Source organism: Trematomus bernacchii, unplaced genomic scaffold (genome assembly GCF_902827165.1).
Source record: "Trematomus bernacchii unplaced genomic scaffold, fTreBer1.1, whole genome shotgun sequence".
Taxonomy (NCBI): Eukaryota; Metazoa; Chordata; class Actinopteri; order Perciformes; family Nototheniidae; genus Trematomus; species Trematomus bernacchii.
The window spans coordinates 2,390,829-2,405,749 of NW_022987821.1; the positions used below are offsets into that span (position 1 = coordinate 2,390,829).

Consider the following 14,921-nt stretch of genomic DNA (forward strand, 5'->3'; position numbering starts at 1 on the left):
TTCAAGAAACAGTAAGAGACTTTGTTGTTTGTGACCAAATTACAAACTGGCTACGTAAACATGGTGTAATGGCATCATGTTGTGCTCCACAAACTAAACCAAATGTTCAGTAAATGAGAACGCTTCCCACACGGATCTTAGATCTAGAGAGGCCTTTGGCAGCTGCGATCTAGACCAAATAAAGCCCCATGTCGATGTCATGGATATTGCAAATATTAATAATATGTCGTTCAGAGGTATGAGAAGGGTCAAAACTGTGTAGCTTGAAGAAATATACACATATGTTTCAGTATCTAAAAAGCGCGAAAAGCTTATTTTTTTCAGTGCTTCTACTTTTACAGGAAGTAGCCCAAGTGCTGCAGCTGCTACTCTAAGTGCAGCTCAAACCCCAGACGGAGCATTGACATTTGCCCTTTACAAGACCCAGCTCGCTCAGGGGAGCTACAAGCATAAACAGAGTCAAGGTCAAGGCCGGGGCTTGTCTACTTTTTACTCTAGGATGTTTTAAACCTGAAACACAACATCTGTAAAGGACATTCCTGTCCTTAAGGAAAGTGGCTCGACCAAGGACACTTACTCTATCGCATTGTGGGATTTCCCTTGGGATTTAATTATATCAATCGACAGCAGTCCCAGAATAGCTGTGCTTATCTTTGCTAGAAAAAACAGAGGAAGCCTTCTATTGTTGTTGTGGAAGATCTTGCCGCCTCCAAGAAACATGTTTCCGTGTTTCTGTCTAAAACATCCACTGGGCTGTAAACAGAGGGCAGTGTCACTGGACCAAAAAAGATTTGCACCATACCTGAGAGGGCTTTTGCAGCATTGTGTGCAGTGTGATGGCTAAAGCAAACTATTAGCTAAACAACACATGCATTTATGGATATAAAGCAATCGAGAAAACAACAGAATGTGGTCTGTATATAAATCAATGTGTGCAACAAGAGCAGAGCAATTCATTTGAGGGGATGAAAATAAAGTAACTGAAGGTGAAATATATTTAATTTACTGAATTTAAAGGTGTTTTTTTTTCTCAAATGGAGCTGGGTTGGTCGAGAAATTACAACACTGGATGCTACATGTCCCACAATGCAACTCAACATCTGTGTAACAGATTTTCTGTGCTGTACCTGTTCTATAGTATGTATAGGTAAAGCTGCAGCCAACACACTCACTTTGGGAGCTGGCGGAAGTCTCCAGAATACTCCTCATACTTGTAGTTGACCACATGCCAGTCAGACTTGTAGGTTTTGATACACTGCAGAGACACAAAGTAAAAAGGTCATTTCAACAGAGCAAATTAAGACACGTACTAACATACAGGGTCCAGACAGGGGAAGGCTCAGATTTCTTAAACATCCTGGGAAAATTACATTTCTATCAACAACATTTTAGTGAGAACGGATTCAGTTGGACTGTTGCTTTTAAGGTAGACTTGACTAGTAGCAGATTCAAATATGGTAAGACTACTCCAATGCATTAAATCCACCTTAAGGGCAGTGTAAATAAGGGCAGTAAAAATATACAGACATATGTGTTTTTGGACTGGATTAAACATCTTTAAGTAAACAGCAGACAATTAAGACAGAAAATAAACTTTGTAGACAAAAACTAATAACATGTCATGCCATTTTTGCCAACGAATAGTGACAAATAACTACAAGCTCAGAAAGCTCATTAGCTCAAAAACAACTAGGAATGTCTGAAAAAATGGTCCACATCCTCTGGCTCAACTGAGTCGTTTTCCTCCACTTTATGTGTCACGCAATAGGGTAGCAATGGGCAATAAGATGGGCCTAGAACACATCTTCTTTCAAGAGCTTATGTCATTTCTGCATGATGGTTTAAAGCTCATGAACACACCCATGTCGAACTTCCCAACTCGGGAAAGACAGAAAAGCATGTGATTGCGTCGTTGTCCTCTGGCGTAGGCCTGTGCTCAATAAGTGTATTTCTAGTCCAATATGTGCTCATCAATTCTGCAAATTTATATAATAAACATGTTGACTGAGGCAAAGGGTCAATATGAAGTGGAAAAATTCATCCAGAAAACAGTCCATCTGCATGAGGCCTCACAGCAACTCCAGATGTAGTTATGATGTAATTCCTGGCTGCAGCCACGGGGGACTATCCCCTATCTATCAGGACCCCAACCAACCCCAGCACACTGAAACAACATGACATGCACCTCCACTGAACTGTGGACTCCATCTGTAGCCGAAAACATGTGAGGGCGGAGAACACAAATCCTGTTCATTTAAAGGCTAACAGAAACAATTTAGACATGCATAGTATCAGTTTCCCCTTGTCTCTAAATCATGTGAACACTTCTCTGTTTCGCTAGCTTCCTCTGAAATGTAATCTGCTTTATCAGTGCACCATAAACACATCTGAATGAATCGTTTGCTGGATTCATGTCTGAGCTCCAGTATCTGATTCAGGCTGTGAGAGCCAGTTGCGTTATCTGGACAGAGGTGAAGCACCTGTGTTTGAGGGAAAGAAGAGAAAACATGGCTTTGCTCCAAACAAAAGGATAGAGCCGGGCTTCAGTCACGACAGAGAGGGCGAGGATTTGGCCGAGGGATAAAGAACGGACAAAGCAGGCTTACGTCCAGGTATGTATTAGTTTTACCTCTTGGACAAACAGTGAGTGAGCTTCTTTCTCGGCAGTCTCTGGCACGGTGGAGAACAGAGTCCTGCCTTGGCGCTTCAGGGTGGAGATCTGAGGAGAGACGGAGAAGCAGGCATGAAAACAGACCGATAAAAGACGCTGGCACACAGACACATCCTGCTGCTGTTTATACAGAAGAGCAAATTCATTTCCTGCTTTGGGTGTTTGTTTGGTGTTGAGTTTACTGCCTCTCGTGACTATTTGTGTTTTCCTTCAAAGGAGGGTGAAATATCAAGCCTCTGCTCAATGACACTTCAGCAGAGAAATGCCACTTACTATGCCTCTCTGATTCCTTCTCATTCGTCTGGATGGCAAAACATTCAGATTGTTAGCTCGGATTGTCAAAGCTTACATTTAATGGAATAGTTCCACATTTTGGGTCTCAATTTCAAATTTAAAGATGCAAAATATTGTCTAATCATATTATTAATCATTAATCAAATGATTAATTAAAAGAGGAGATGAAAGGAGAGGGTATTTTTATTCCTTCGAGTTGCTCAAAGTAAAAAATAAGCAGTACTGCAGGGAGTGTTCTGGAGCCTGTATTATTCCTCTCTTTATTATTCATCCTGCTAGCCTTATTGGACAGACACAGCCAGAGAGGAGAGCGGGGATCCATAGCTGAGCAGCAAGAGGAGCCCAGGGCATCAAGGCTGTTGGCTGGCATGTCTTGCTCCCACTTAATGTACTACTTTTCTACTCAACCCACTGAGATGAGTCGGAAACAGTGGCACAATGACCTAGTTTTGTCATAAATCTCTTTTTCAAGCATATACACATGCCCTCATTTGTCCCTTTCACTCCAACAAAAGCTTTCAGAGACTTGTCAGTAGCCCAGACCCAGTTTTTCAGTTAGGAAATATGTTAAAATATCTGGAGTAAGGTAGATATTGGTTATTCAGGAACACAATGCAGGGGTTTGGCTACAAGAGCTGTAAAAAGTCTAATGTGGGGGCTTGGACGCCAAGTTGGTAATCATAAAAACTCATGGGTGAGTAAGTAAGTGCTTCATTTTAATTTTAGGGTGAATGACCAATTAGCATACTGCAGTATAGCACAGTTTGACACTTCATAGACACTTTAGCTGCACTCGCATGAGCTTCACAGCCTATTTCCCAGCCTGTACTTGTTCCATTGCACTGAAAACAAACCCTTCAACACACACAGCCTGAATGTTTGATCAGTCACTCACGGGAGACTTTGACCAAAGCGCAGCCCAGTCTATCAACTGTTAGCAAGAACTGCTGGCTGCCAATTAACAGCATTCCTTTCCCAGTCATTAAACCGGAGCTTTGATGGCTTCCACTGGGCCAGAGGAGCATGTTCCCACAGGCAGTGACATTGCAGGGCTGATAGAGGGATGCCAGGCAGGAATTAAAATCTCTAGCAGGGATATCTGGGCAAAGTGGTTGGGGACGGGCAAGAGGAGTGAGTCTTCTGAAGTCCTCTTTCCACTTTGAAAGATGAAAGTGACTGTGTCTAGTTTTAATCTGTACATATGTGCATGATCCATAAATGGAATACCCTGGTGCAGTAGAGAAATGTCATTATTGCTTGACCACTCTACTCCACGGATCCATTTTTTGACGCTACTACATTGCCCTATGTACATATGAAATATGGACTGACTTTTTAAATATGAAATGTAAACTGAATAGAGTGAAAGAGAGCAAAAGAAAGAGGTAGAGAGAAGATGAAGAGTTATACATATATGATATATAAATGTCATTTACAGAAGGCCGTTTGTGTCTTTACCGTTCTAGTTACACATATAATATCTCCTGTACATGAATGCTTATGCAGGGTAAGTTGAACCACATCCCAACACTTACCTCCTTCTACATAGAGGTTCTCTCCTGCATGCCCAGTAAGTGTGTATCTAGGTGTGTGTGTATCTAGGTGTGTGTGTATCTAGGTGTGTGTGTATCTAGGTGTGTGTGTATCTAGGTGGGTGTATCGATGCAAGACCCATATGTCTGGCGGGCTCCCCCCCCCCCTACTCCTTTCTGAGCCCACTGATGTAAAACATATGGCAGGTTAGACAGATGGATGGACTAGATCGGACCATACACAAGCACACGCGCACACACACGCGCACACACACACACACACACACACACACACACACAGACACACACACAGACACACAGACACACACACACACACACACACACACACACACACACACACACACACACACACACACACACGCACACACGCACACACACGCACACGCACACGCACACGCACACAGGGCAGTTCCTAATGGCTGTGTTCTGCAGACAGCCCTGTAATGAAAACCACTCATCATGAACTGATTGTGAAATAGTCTAGAAACAGACTGTTTGTGTAGATTTCCCACCACATATTCTGTTATTTCTCTAAACCTCTCAATTTCTTTTGCTTTGTTTTTAACATATATATATATATATATCATTAAGGCGACAATGAGCTCTATAGCCTTATTTCCACAGGCTTTGATACACACCCAATACTTGTGAGTTAGATATAGTTGGCTCTGAACAAGGAATATGTGTGATTAGTTGCAATATTTTTTCAGGAGACTTGAGGAATACCAAGGATTACCGCGTGGGTCCGTCCCTGTTTTCTCATTCTCTCTCTAACAGGGAGTGGACCCCGCTGAGATCCATCCCAGCACTACGGTGATGTAATGTGGACACAGTCTCTGAGCCCCGTTGAACAGCAGATCCATGTAGCGTGTAAATGTTTACAAGAGCCAAAATGTATAGCCGATTTAACACACGGGTTCACCAAGTAATGTCATAACTATCTCATATCCTCGTGAGATGATTTCCTTAAAGACACAAGTGAGGTGCAGTGAAGAGGAATTTAAACAACTTCAAGGTCTAACAAGTCACATGACACACATTCTATCTTCTTATTCGGTTTACTTCCTGGGAACACAACGTGAAGGAGAGACTAGTGTAAAAAGAGTGACTTCTCAACAGGGGGTAGTGATGCACTTCAGCCTCATGTGGCCAAAGTGAGTATTACAACAACAAAACTGAATATGCTGGCAATTGCTTTTGCTACCTCTTCGTAATTACTAATCACAGCACACAAGGTGTTGACTTTATGTTAAAAATGTGGACAAAAAACTAGAAAGCCATCTAAAAACTTTCTTGTGGGTTGCCTAATTGTCTCCAGCTATTTCAAACTTCTGCATAAGTGCCAACAGTCTTAATAAATACCACATTTAAAGGTCACTGCTCTGCCACCGAGTTTGACCTGTGAGAGGGAAAAGCTAAACTAAAATGTACCTCCAGGGCTCAATAAATAATTCTCTCCTCGTCTTACCTGGAAGTCGTCTGTGGGGAACTGCAGCATGTCCCGCAGGACATCACTGATGATCTGGGTCTTCCTCTGCAGGATCACATTCTCATAGTCCAGGGGCTCAATGATCTTCGGCTTTACCTATAAGAGAGGATTACAGCAGTGGATTAGCAACATGTGGCAAGGTAGACTTTGGAAATACTTGTGGATTTGTTGACCAATGCTAATGTTAATAAGAGTATCATTGCATGGGATGAGTTACAAATCCAGGGTATTCACACTGTCTGGAAAACAAGTTGCTATTGTCTTTCAACAGAGTTACTGGCTGCAGCAGGAGTTGGCACAGAGACACACATGCATGTGAGTTAACAGAAGAGGAGATGCTAGTTGAGAGAAGCGAGGGACGGATGCATGAGTGAGAGTCTGTGTGTGCCATTGTACCAGTCACAGTGTCATGAGCTCACGTTCAATACTTGAACTGGAGAAGTAAGAAGTAGTCATTGCAACTCTACAAATCTGTTCTCTGAGGCATTAACTCATACCAGTTCCCACAGCAGGAAAATATACAGTCCAAGTTAGATCCTTCATTCCATAGTAAATCCTTATGCTACATTATGGCGGTAAGATTAAGGAGCATTGTTCATGATCTAGCCAAGATTAAACTCCCCCGGCACTGCAGACGTCAGATCTAACATTCCAGAGAAAACACCCGAGGTATTCCTCCAGCATGTCCTCCCTCAATAAGCCTGACTGCGATATTAAAAAATCATTGTTCACATATGATTAACACGTGTGGTTGTGTCTGCATAACAAGAAATATAAATTAGCTTACTAATACTGCTCTGTGAGGCTGCATTGTTGTGCTTTAAACCCTAAGACAGTATAAAACAGAACATTTGGAAGTAAACAATCCACTTGACAAATGTAACCAAAGGTTGTCACCTTACTGTACATTCATTAAATCATTCCTGAGGCTGCTGGGCGTGGATGTGATCCACATTATTTGGATTAGCCCCTTGGTGTGGATCCAATGAACACATAACCAACTGAGACCAATTAAACAGTCTGACCATAGATTTACATCCTGATTCGCCCCAACCATGATGACGTAATGAAAATATCCCTCCATATCTCTCAGCCCTTTGGATGCACAACATCATCTGATAAGCAGAAAATCGTTGGTCCTGATTTCCAACTGGATCATTTCCATTCAGACGGAAGATAACAACAAGCAGCTGTGAACTGTGACAGTAATTATCTTGCATGAATATATTAAAGACACAGATGTGTCATCAAGTTTGATTTAAAGGCTGTTATTAGGCTTTTTAAGCTCAAATACGTTCAATGTAATAATACTCTATCACTCTGTAATAATAATCTTGATTTGATTATAAAAAATAATCTGAATTTAGGGAATTGTGCAAAAAGAAGCATCTCTACAGTTAACAATAGTCTCACTAACGCTAGTCCAACTATGAAATGTCTATACCTTTAAGAGATAATTAAATAAAAGTATGTCAACCTGCCTCTTTATCTTTTCACCAACTTTGCAGCCAACTTGCCTGACGCTGAAGCACAGGAAACATTAATGAACAAAGAGAGCCACAAGTGCTCCATTTCCTAAAAAAATATCAACATTTAACCCCCTGGGGAGGTGTGCCCTGAAGCTGCTATTTCCCATTTCCGTCTCCCCCCTTTTAAAAAAATCTTCAAAGCTGCTCTTGAGACTGGATCTTAGAGATAAAAAACTTTTTTTAAACAAAGGGTTCTACTTACAACTACTAGAACGAAAGAGGATTTGAAATATGATTGACTCCTAGGTAAAAGATGGCACACTTACCGCCACCACCTGTGACCCAGCCTCCACCTCTGCCTCTATCTCAGCCAGGCTCCTGTACTGCTGTGGAGACTCTATCACCATCTCCCTTTTGGGGGCTTTGCCGGCCCGGCCCTGCATGGTGGTCAATCCTGCCTGCATGTAAACAGGTGTGAACTCACTGCACACACACTGCCATGGCACTGAGCTGCCCGCAGTGTGTGAAGGTGGAGAGAGCTTTGTCTATGTCCAGTCAGATTCCCTCTGTACTCAATCACAATGGCCCTGCCTCCCTCTCCCTCTCTCCCCTCTGTCTCTCATCAGAAGGGAAGGGCCCCTCCCACCCTCACAGCTGTGCAGCTGCAAGAGTGTGTGTGGATAGGAGTGTGTGTTCATATCTACAGTATGTGTGAGGAGGCGGGGAGGAGGAATGGACCACTCCCCCATTAAAAACGTAGAAGAGGCCCTGAGATAATGTTGTCATGTGTCCACCTGCATGAGTGTGTGTGCGTTGGTGTGTGTCAGAAAAAAGACAGTGCTGAAAGAAAAGAATGTATGACAAAACGTTTTGTAACATTTTAAGTTGCAGCCTACAAATTAGAGTGTACTATTCTGTACATTAAGGCTACTAACAACATAAATGTCAATAATAATAGGGCACCAAAGATACTATTACTCAATATAGGTTTTAGTTTTTTTTTAAAGCTCCGATTGATACTGACTCAGGTCCCCAGACACAGCACAGGGGTTTAAAGACAATTATTTTAGTGGCCACATCAAAAAATTACAACTTCCCGACCCATCTTGTGATGCTATTTGGCCGAATAAGACTTTTTCCCATTGACTTACACTGGGAAAGAGATCTGTAAATTCTTATTGCAGCTTGCAAGAACGAACTTCATTTAATAATTAGGTACTAAAAGTTCTAACTTATATCTGAATCCAGAGTTATTTCTGTGCTGCCTTTCGTTTGAATGGACCAAAACAATGCGGCTGAGAGATAGGGTTAAAGGAAACACTACTGCGCTTTCTCTATATTCCCACAGATGTGGAAGGGTTTTGGTCATTTAATACCTAAAGGGTGAACGTCTATGGCTTCATGCGCCACTGAGCAAGTTTGCTTCATACATCTACTGTGAGGATGATGCTAGTGATCTTTGGCTAGTGAATCTCTGACAACGGATTATAAATAGAGTATTACTGCTGATGTACTCGATGCATGTGGCTGTATTAGCCAAAGAGCTCTACCTTAGAGAGGATTAAAGGGAGGAGCCTGTCAATATTAGGTCATTTCAGATATGTCGGTATAGGTATGCATGTCAGCAGATAAAGTATAGGGAATTAAAGCACAAAAATCGAACTGCATTAAAAGGGGATGTAAAAATGTTGCAGCCTGCATACTTTAAAATAAATTATAGTTCAAGTGAAAATGTGCATATTGTACTGTTACTAAAAAAGAACGCCCAATGCTTTGGCTTAAATTGAAAAAAGATACATGCATTATTTTTCACTAATGGAAAAAGCCTTGGCCGAGTGCTCTTAAAGTTGTTTATGATCAGATTATATGTCAGAACAGAACGATCCTCTACGTTACCTCAAACAGTTGTGGATCCTACATTGGATTGAAAAACTGCGACACTGTTGACATTTCTAAAAATAACTGTCATAAGCAGCAGCAACAGTTTTTAGACACTCAATCTGTGTTCATAAAGTTCTACTCCCCGTTGATATTTTGTTCAGCTTTGAACTGCAGCTCGGTGTATCCGCTGCAGCGGGCACTCACAGCAGGGTCAGTTCAAACACTCTCCCCCTTTATCCGGCTCTACACACACTCGCCTGCTGCTTCAGGAACGGGTTGACTTGCCCCTTGTTTCTCCATGCAGTCAGCGTTCTCTCCGAGGAGGATCCCTATCCTTTAATCTTTGAGGCGCCGTGGCTCAGCTGTTTTCTATCGGAGAGAGTGTTTCAGAATGATGACATTTAGAGTTTTTAATAAGGAATTACTGAGGGTAAATCTATGCAAATCCTGACTCTCTTATGCTACGTTGGACACAACTCCCAAACCACAGCGCTGTTTACAAGCCACTGAATCTTTCTGACTACACAAGCATGGGTAATAACTCATAATGCAATTATATCTATGGGAAGAGAAGTTGGGGCTCTGTGCAGTCAGGGTGAGAGGGGGGAGAGGTGGGATGTCAGAAAGAGGGGATGACATGCCACGGGTCAGGAAGACTTCAAAGGCCGTTGTCTCTCTGGTGCAGTTTCAGCGCCATCCCTCCTAACAAAATGTAGCACAAAGGCGGGAAAGGGTGTGTGTGTGTGCAAGTGTGTGATTTTACAGCAGGGCTCTCTGATGTGTGAGGCACAGAGCATCATTTGCATAACTTGTTTTAACTGTACTCACTTCAAAGGGACTCGCTGAAATGTACCATTCAGAGAAATAAGTTATTTTAAAATACGGGAAGCTGTAAAATAAGGTTGGTTAACTTGGTGAGGTGAGGTGGAACAGAATTTAAGAGCCACAGGAATAACCGTCATGGATGGAGCAGCAGAACCATAGCAAGTGTATGTAAGCTACAGACTAGCTTAACAAAAGTAGTTATTTTAACGTAAATCGAGATCATTTTTTAACCTTAACCATGTCGTTTTTTTTGCCCAAAACTAACTGCGACTGTTTAACAACTTTAAACACTTGTTACCACGTTAAACACGCACAAACTTTATGCGTTAAGATACTACGCAAGAGGGGCATCAGCCCAAGCAGCAATATGATGAGAAGGTATGAGATTCCACTGAATATTTCAATATCATTCAAAGGTTTTATAGCTGGGGGACAAAAAGACCTTCGTAATCATTCTGTTGAGCGTCTTGGCATCTGCTACTTGTCCCTCAAGCCATTTTGCAGACTAGTCCAAATTCCAAACAAACATGCTCCTTCTTCCAAACTCATTTCCTAGATTGGACTGAGAGATTAAACTAAATGGGCAAACTCAGTGTGTTCGAAAGGGTATTTTGGGGGTGAAGTATTTAAAGCAAATGGAATGCAGCTCTGTGATTTGACTTTCCTCTGGCCTGAGTGTGTAGAGATCTGCTGACTGTACTGCGTCCCTGCCTTCCTGCCCAGGCCTCAGTGACAGCGTCACCAGCTCAGCGTGATAATCAGCCTCTTGTCAAAGACCCAGGCTGCACTGAGGTCATCCTTCTTCATTCACCCACATCTCTGCAGCGCTCTCTCATGCCATCACGCTTCCTGGAGCTATCGCTGGTTCTACGCCAGCGATAGCTCCAGGGTCTGTGTATGATGGGAGTGCAAATTAGTTTACTCGACCATCTGCGTAAGAGCATGACATACAAATACAAAAAAGAAGAGAGAGAGAGAGAGAGTGAATGACTAGGATGGCGTCCGTTTGTTTTTACACAGCTTGAACCCATTAGGACATGTGAGCCTTCCACACCCTTCCCAAGAGGCAAACACACACACACACACCGCCCCAGACGTAGAGCGTCACACAAGTCTATTGAGAATTGCATAAGGGCAGGTTGACGTAATGTTTGGGAGCCGACCATTACTCCAGGCACCCTGGGGAGAGAAAGTGTGAGGGTGTTGCCTGAAAAGAGGTGAAACGTCCCCCTCACACACACACACACACACACACACACACACACACACACACACACACACACACACACACACACACACACACACACACACACACACACACACACACACACACACACACACACACACACACACACACACACACACCACACACACACACACACACACACACACACACACACACACACACACACACACACACACACACACACACACACACACACACACACACACACACACACCACACACACACACACACACACACACACGCGTAGTTAGCACCCTCATTTGTCAAAACCATTGCCCATCAAACAGATTATCCTTTAATCAAAGAAGCAAAGAGCCGCTCTGTCTTGTGGTCAACATCATATTTCTGTAGCTCCAGGTAGTGCAGCGGAAAACATGTGGGACAAGTTAAATATGATACGAGAGAGGGGAGTTCCACACTCTCTATGATGTCAGAGCTCTCTGAGGTGCAGAGAGTTCGGTACGGCAACATTTACTGAGGCGCAGAAAGTCCCTGCATGGGATTAGTCCATAGAACATGTATATACATTCAGTCTTCTCTTTGTATGTTTACAAACTAATAATCCATAGTTGGAACAAGACCAGCATTCTAAATGTCAAAACTAAAATGTAAAAAGCTACATTTTGCTTGTGAGTCCAAGGCACTGCTCTGAAAACGTATTTTGTTTTCCAGCTGAACTATAATTTGGAGAATGGAATGGATGCAGAATTGAATTGTTGTCTTCAAGAGAAGGTTAGAGGGGACCCTGCATCCAAAAGTGATAATGGTTTATAGTGAATGTCCTTGACTCTGTGTGCTCTAGCAATCATACTTCACCCCTTCGCTAATGATGTCCATTCATTCCCTTTGATTTAACACAGGGCAGGCCGTGGGCTAATGGAGCTAACTTGAGGGGAAGTGGCTTAAAGTAGCAGAGCATAAATCCGGGTGGGAGACAATATGACAACTGACTATGGAAAAAACTAATCCTGAGACTTATCGTATATCTCATCGCAGCCCAATGTTGAGCTTTTGATGTGATGCACCAGTAATTGTGCGATCGGAGGCACTGAAGATACAGTTGACTTCTAGGTCGAGTTCCTCAGGGGAGTCTATTAGGGCGATTATTAGCCAAGATTCCGCTGATCTTTGCAGCAACTCATGTTTAATTGGTCTATTTGGTCTAAGTCTATTGGTAAATTATTCATTTTTTACCTCAAGAAAGACATAATAGTATATGTGTTAGATACACAATAGAAACTACTGTAACTCTAGCAAGTGGAGAACCATTTTTTGTATCTTTTTAAACTGGAAAATAGTGGAAAATGACTGAAAATGACCCACATGAGTAATATTTCAAAGCAGGTTTACCAGCGCATTGTTGGGAAACAAGAGTTGAGATCCTCTCAGACTCAGTGCTTCCTCTTCCTCCTCCAGAGCCCCCAGCTCCACCGCCCCCTTGATGTAGACACAGTTCCTCTCAAGGATGGAGCGCAGCCCCTCCAACAGAACCACGCTGGTGGTGCATCCCATGGTGCCACCAAACACTTGCCAACACCATGCAGGGAAAAAATGAGCCTGATTTCGAAACTCTCCGCCTTAATTTCCAAGTATTTCTCAACCTTGACCTCTCCCACAGAAAGGCATCTTACAGGTGTACTGAAAAGTCACTCAAGGATTCCCAATCATTCTGCTTGAAAACACAATCTTCCAAAGCAAATCCCAGCCCAAGGAAGTCCTATCCTCCTGTGTGCAGCTCAGCGGGGATGGAGGAGAGAAGCTGCTCATTCAGACGGAGCAGGGCGTAGACTCTCCGATTCCTCTTCCTTCCTCCTTCTGCTCGAGGATGAGGATGCACAGGCGCGCTCACTTCGCTCTCTCCCTCTCGCTTCTCCTCACTGCTTTGCTTTCTCTCCCTCTTTTCTCAGCCTTGCCATCTCTCTCCATCACTGCCTGTCACCTTCCCTTCTCCTCTCCTCCCAGCGGGCTCTCTCCCTCCCTCGCGCTCGCAGCTTAGTCATTTCTGTGACTCCGCATGCTTTGTCAACGGTAAAAGCAGCCGGTTAACACACAGACTCACCCACAAACACACACACACAGAGTGGCTGCAGCAGACAATGTTTTACTCTCTGCCTTCTTTCCCTCCTTCTTCTTTCTTCCATTAAATTACACGCGATGTAGTCATCTTTCTGATGTCATTTACATGCCCTCCAAGACATAAAAAGGAATGATTTAACTTCCCTTGTCCCGCCGTGCCAGGCTCACAGCCATTAACACTTGGTCCGACTGATCCATCAAGCATGATGCGTCATAGGACAAACCTGGCAACCCTCTGCATATCATCTCATTAACATCACAGCATCCTCACATCTTTCTTGGTGTTAACTGGAGGAATACAGGCTTCTTTATGTAAGGCTCATTTAAATGAAGCTTCTCTCCGGCTGCTGGCGTAAATATTTCATCAGACACTTTCACCTACTTCTAAGTGCATGACGCAGCAAATTGGTCAGAAGGAAAATCATTCGAAAAAGCACCAAGCAGTATTTGGAGGGATTTTATAGGGACCATTAATAGCAAATCAGACAAAGGTATGTATGCTTTATACAGTATATGCTGAAATGTTGCCGTGGAATAATTTCAAGACCTTTAAGCTTGATGATGGTAATTCCAAAAATAAGAATTATTTTGGTCAGAATGGAGGTCACAATTATTTTTATAAATGTAATAATTTACTTTTAAAAGACCATGGATTCATTCTTAACTGCAGTGAATTTTCAAGTAGTTTACTTTTAAAATATGCATTATTTAAATCATTTTGGCTCAAGCTAAACTAAAAATGCAAACAGTGCCTTAGAAGTGTAAAATATAGTGTAATGTAAAATACATATAACAACTTGATTTGTACCATAAGAAAAAACACCCAGCACAAACGAATAGAGTAAAAGTCAAAATAAAATAGCTTCATATCATCTTCATATAGTTAGTAATAGTAGTAAATAATCATAATTGGTGGAGCGCCCCTTTGACATTACGAGCTAGTTTGTTTCATTGCAGTGGTTTGATGCTCATTAAGAAAGCCTCAACAGCATTCTTTGAACAATGTCATTACATTAGGCCTGTGCTTAGAGGACGCATTCATCTAATGAAATCCAAACTGCACCCCATAATGCACCCAGTGACCTTTTCTCACAGACATCAGCAAACTGTGGAGACCACAGATTGCACCGGACCACAACATGATTTCATCAGAACCCACAAAACCCATTAATGAGTTGTAAACAGGGAGCAAGATGAAATCGCCCTCAGTCAGCAGATATAATAATAATGCTCTTCTCAGATGCTCATACTCTAATCCTCTTAAGTCTCGAGCATTTCTCCCTGATCATAAATTTGCTGCACAAACTTTGTTGTATTGGTAGAACAAAATGTGGTGAACTCCTAACGACATATATGAGAGATTAAGGTTGTCATCATGGCAACAACACACTGTTATGTTAGAGAGAGTAAAGAAACA

General features: G+C 42.5%; 1 protein-coding gene across 16 annotated transcripts in view; it reads right to left on the minus strand.

The window, feature by feature from the left end:
• The window catches only part of dock9b (dedicator of cytokinesis 9b), a 54,122-nt gene that overhangs the window by 22,679 nt on the left and 16,522 nt on the right, over positions 1-14,921 (minus strand). For 8 of the 16 annotated variants that reach the window (XR_004557619.1, XM_034151096.1, XM_034151097.1 and 5 more), the window contains exons 1-4: positions 7,803-7,982; positions 5,987-6,103; positions 2,630-2,719; positions 1,173-1,255 (exon numbers count right to left, since the gene is read on the minus strand). Coding sequence is in view for 15 of the 16 variants with exons in the window: in XM_034151096.1 (XP_034006987.1) it covers positions 1,173-1,255; positions 2,630-2,719; positions 5,987-6,103; positions 7,803-7,940 (428 nt within the window). In the remaining variant the exon portion in view is untranslated. Of the gene's footprint in view, positions 1-1,172; positions 1,256-2,629; positions 2,720-5,986; positions 6,104-7,802; positions 7,983-14,921 lie in introns of those variants that run through there. The other 8 variants (XM_034151104.1, XM_034151106.1, XM_034151107.1 and 5 more) reach the window with 2 other exon arrangements.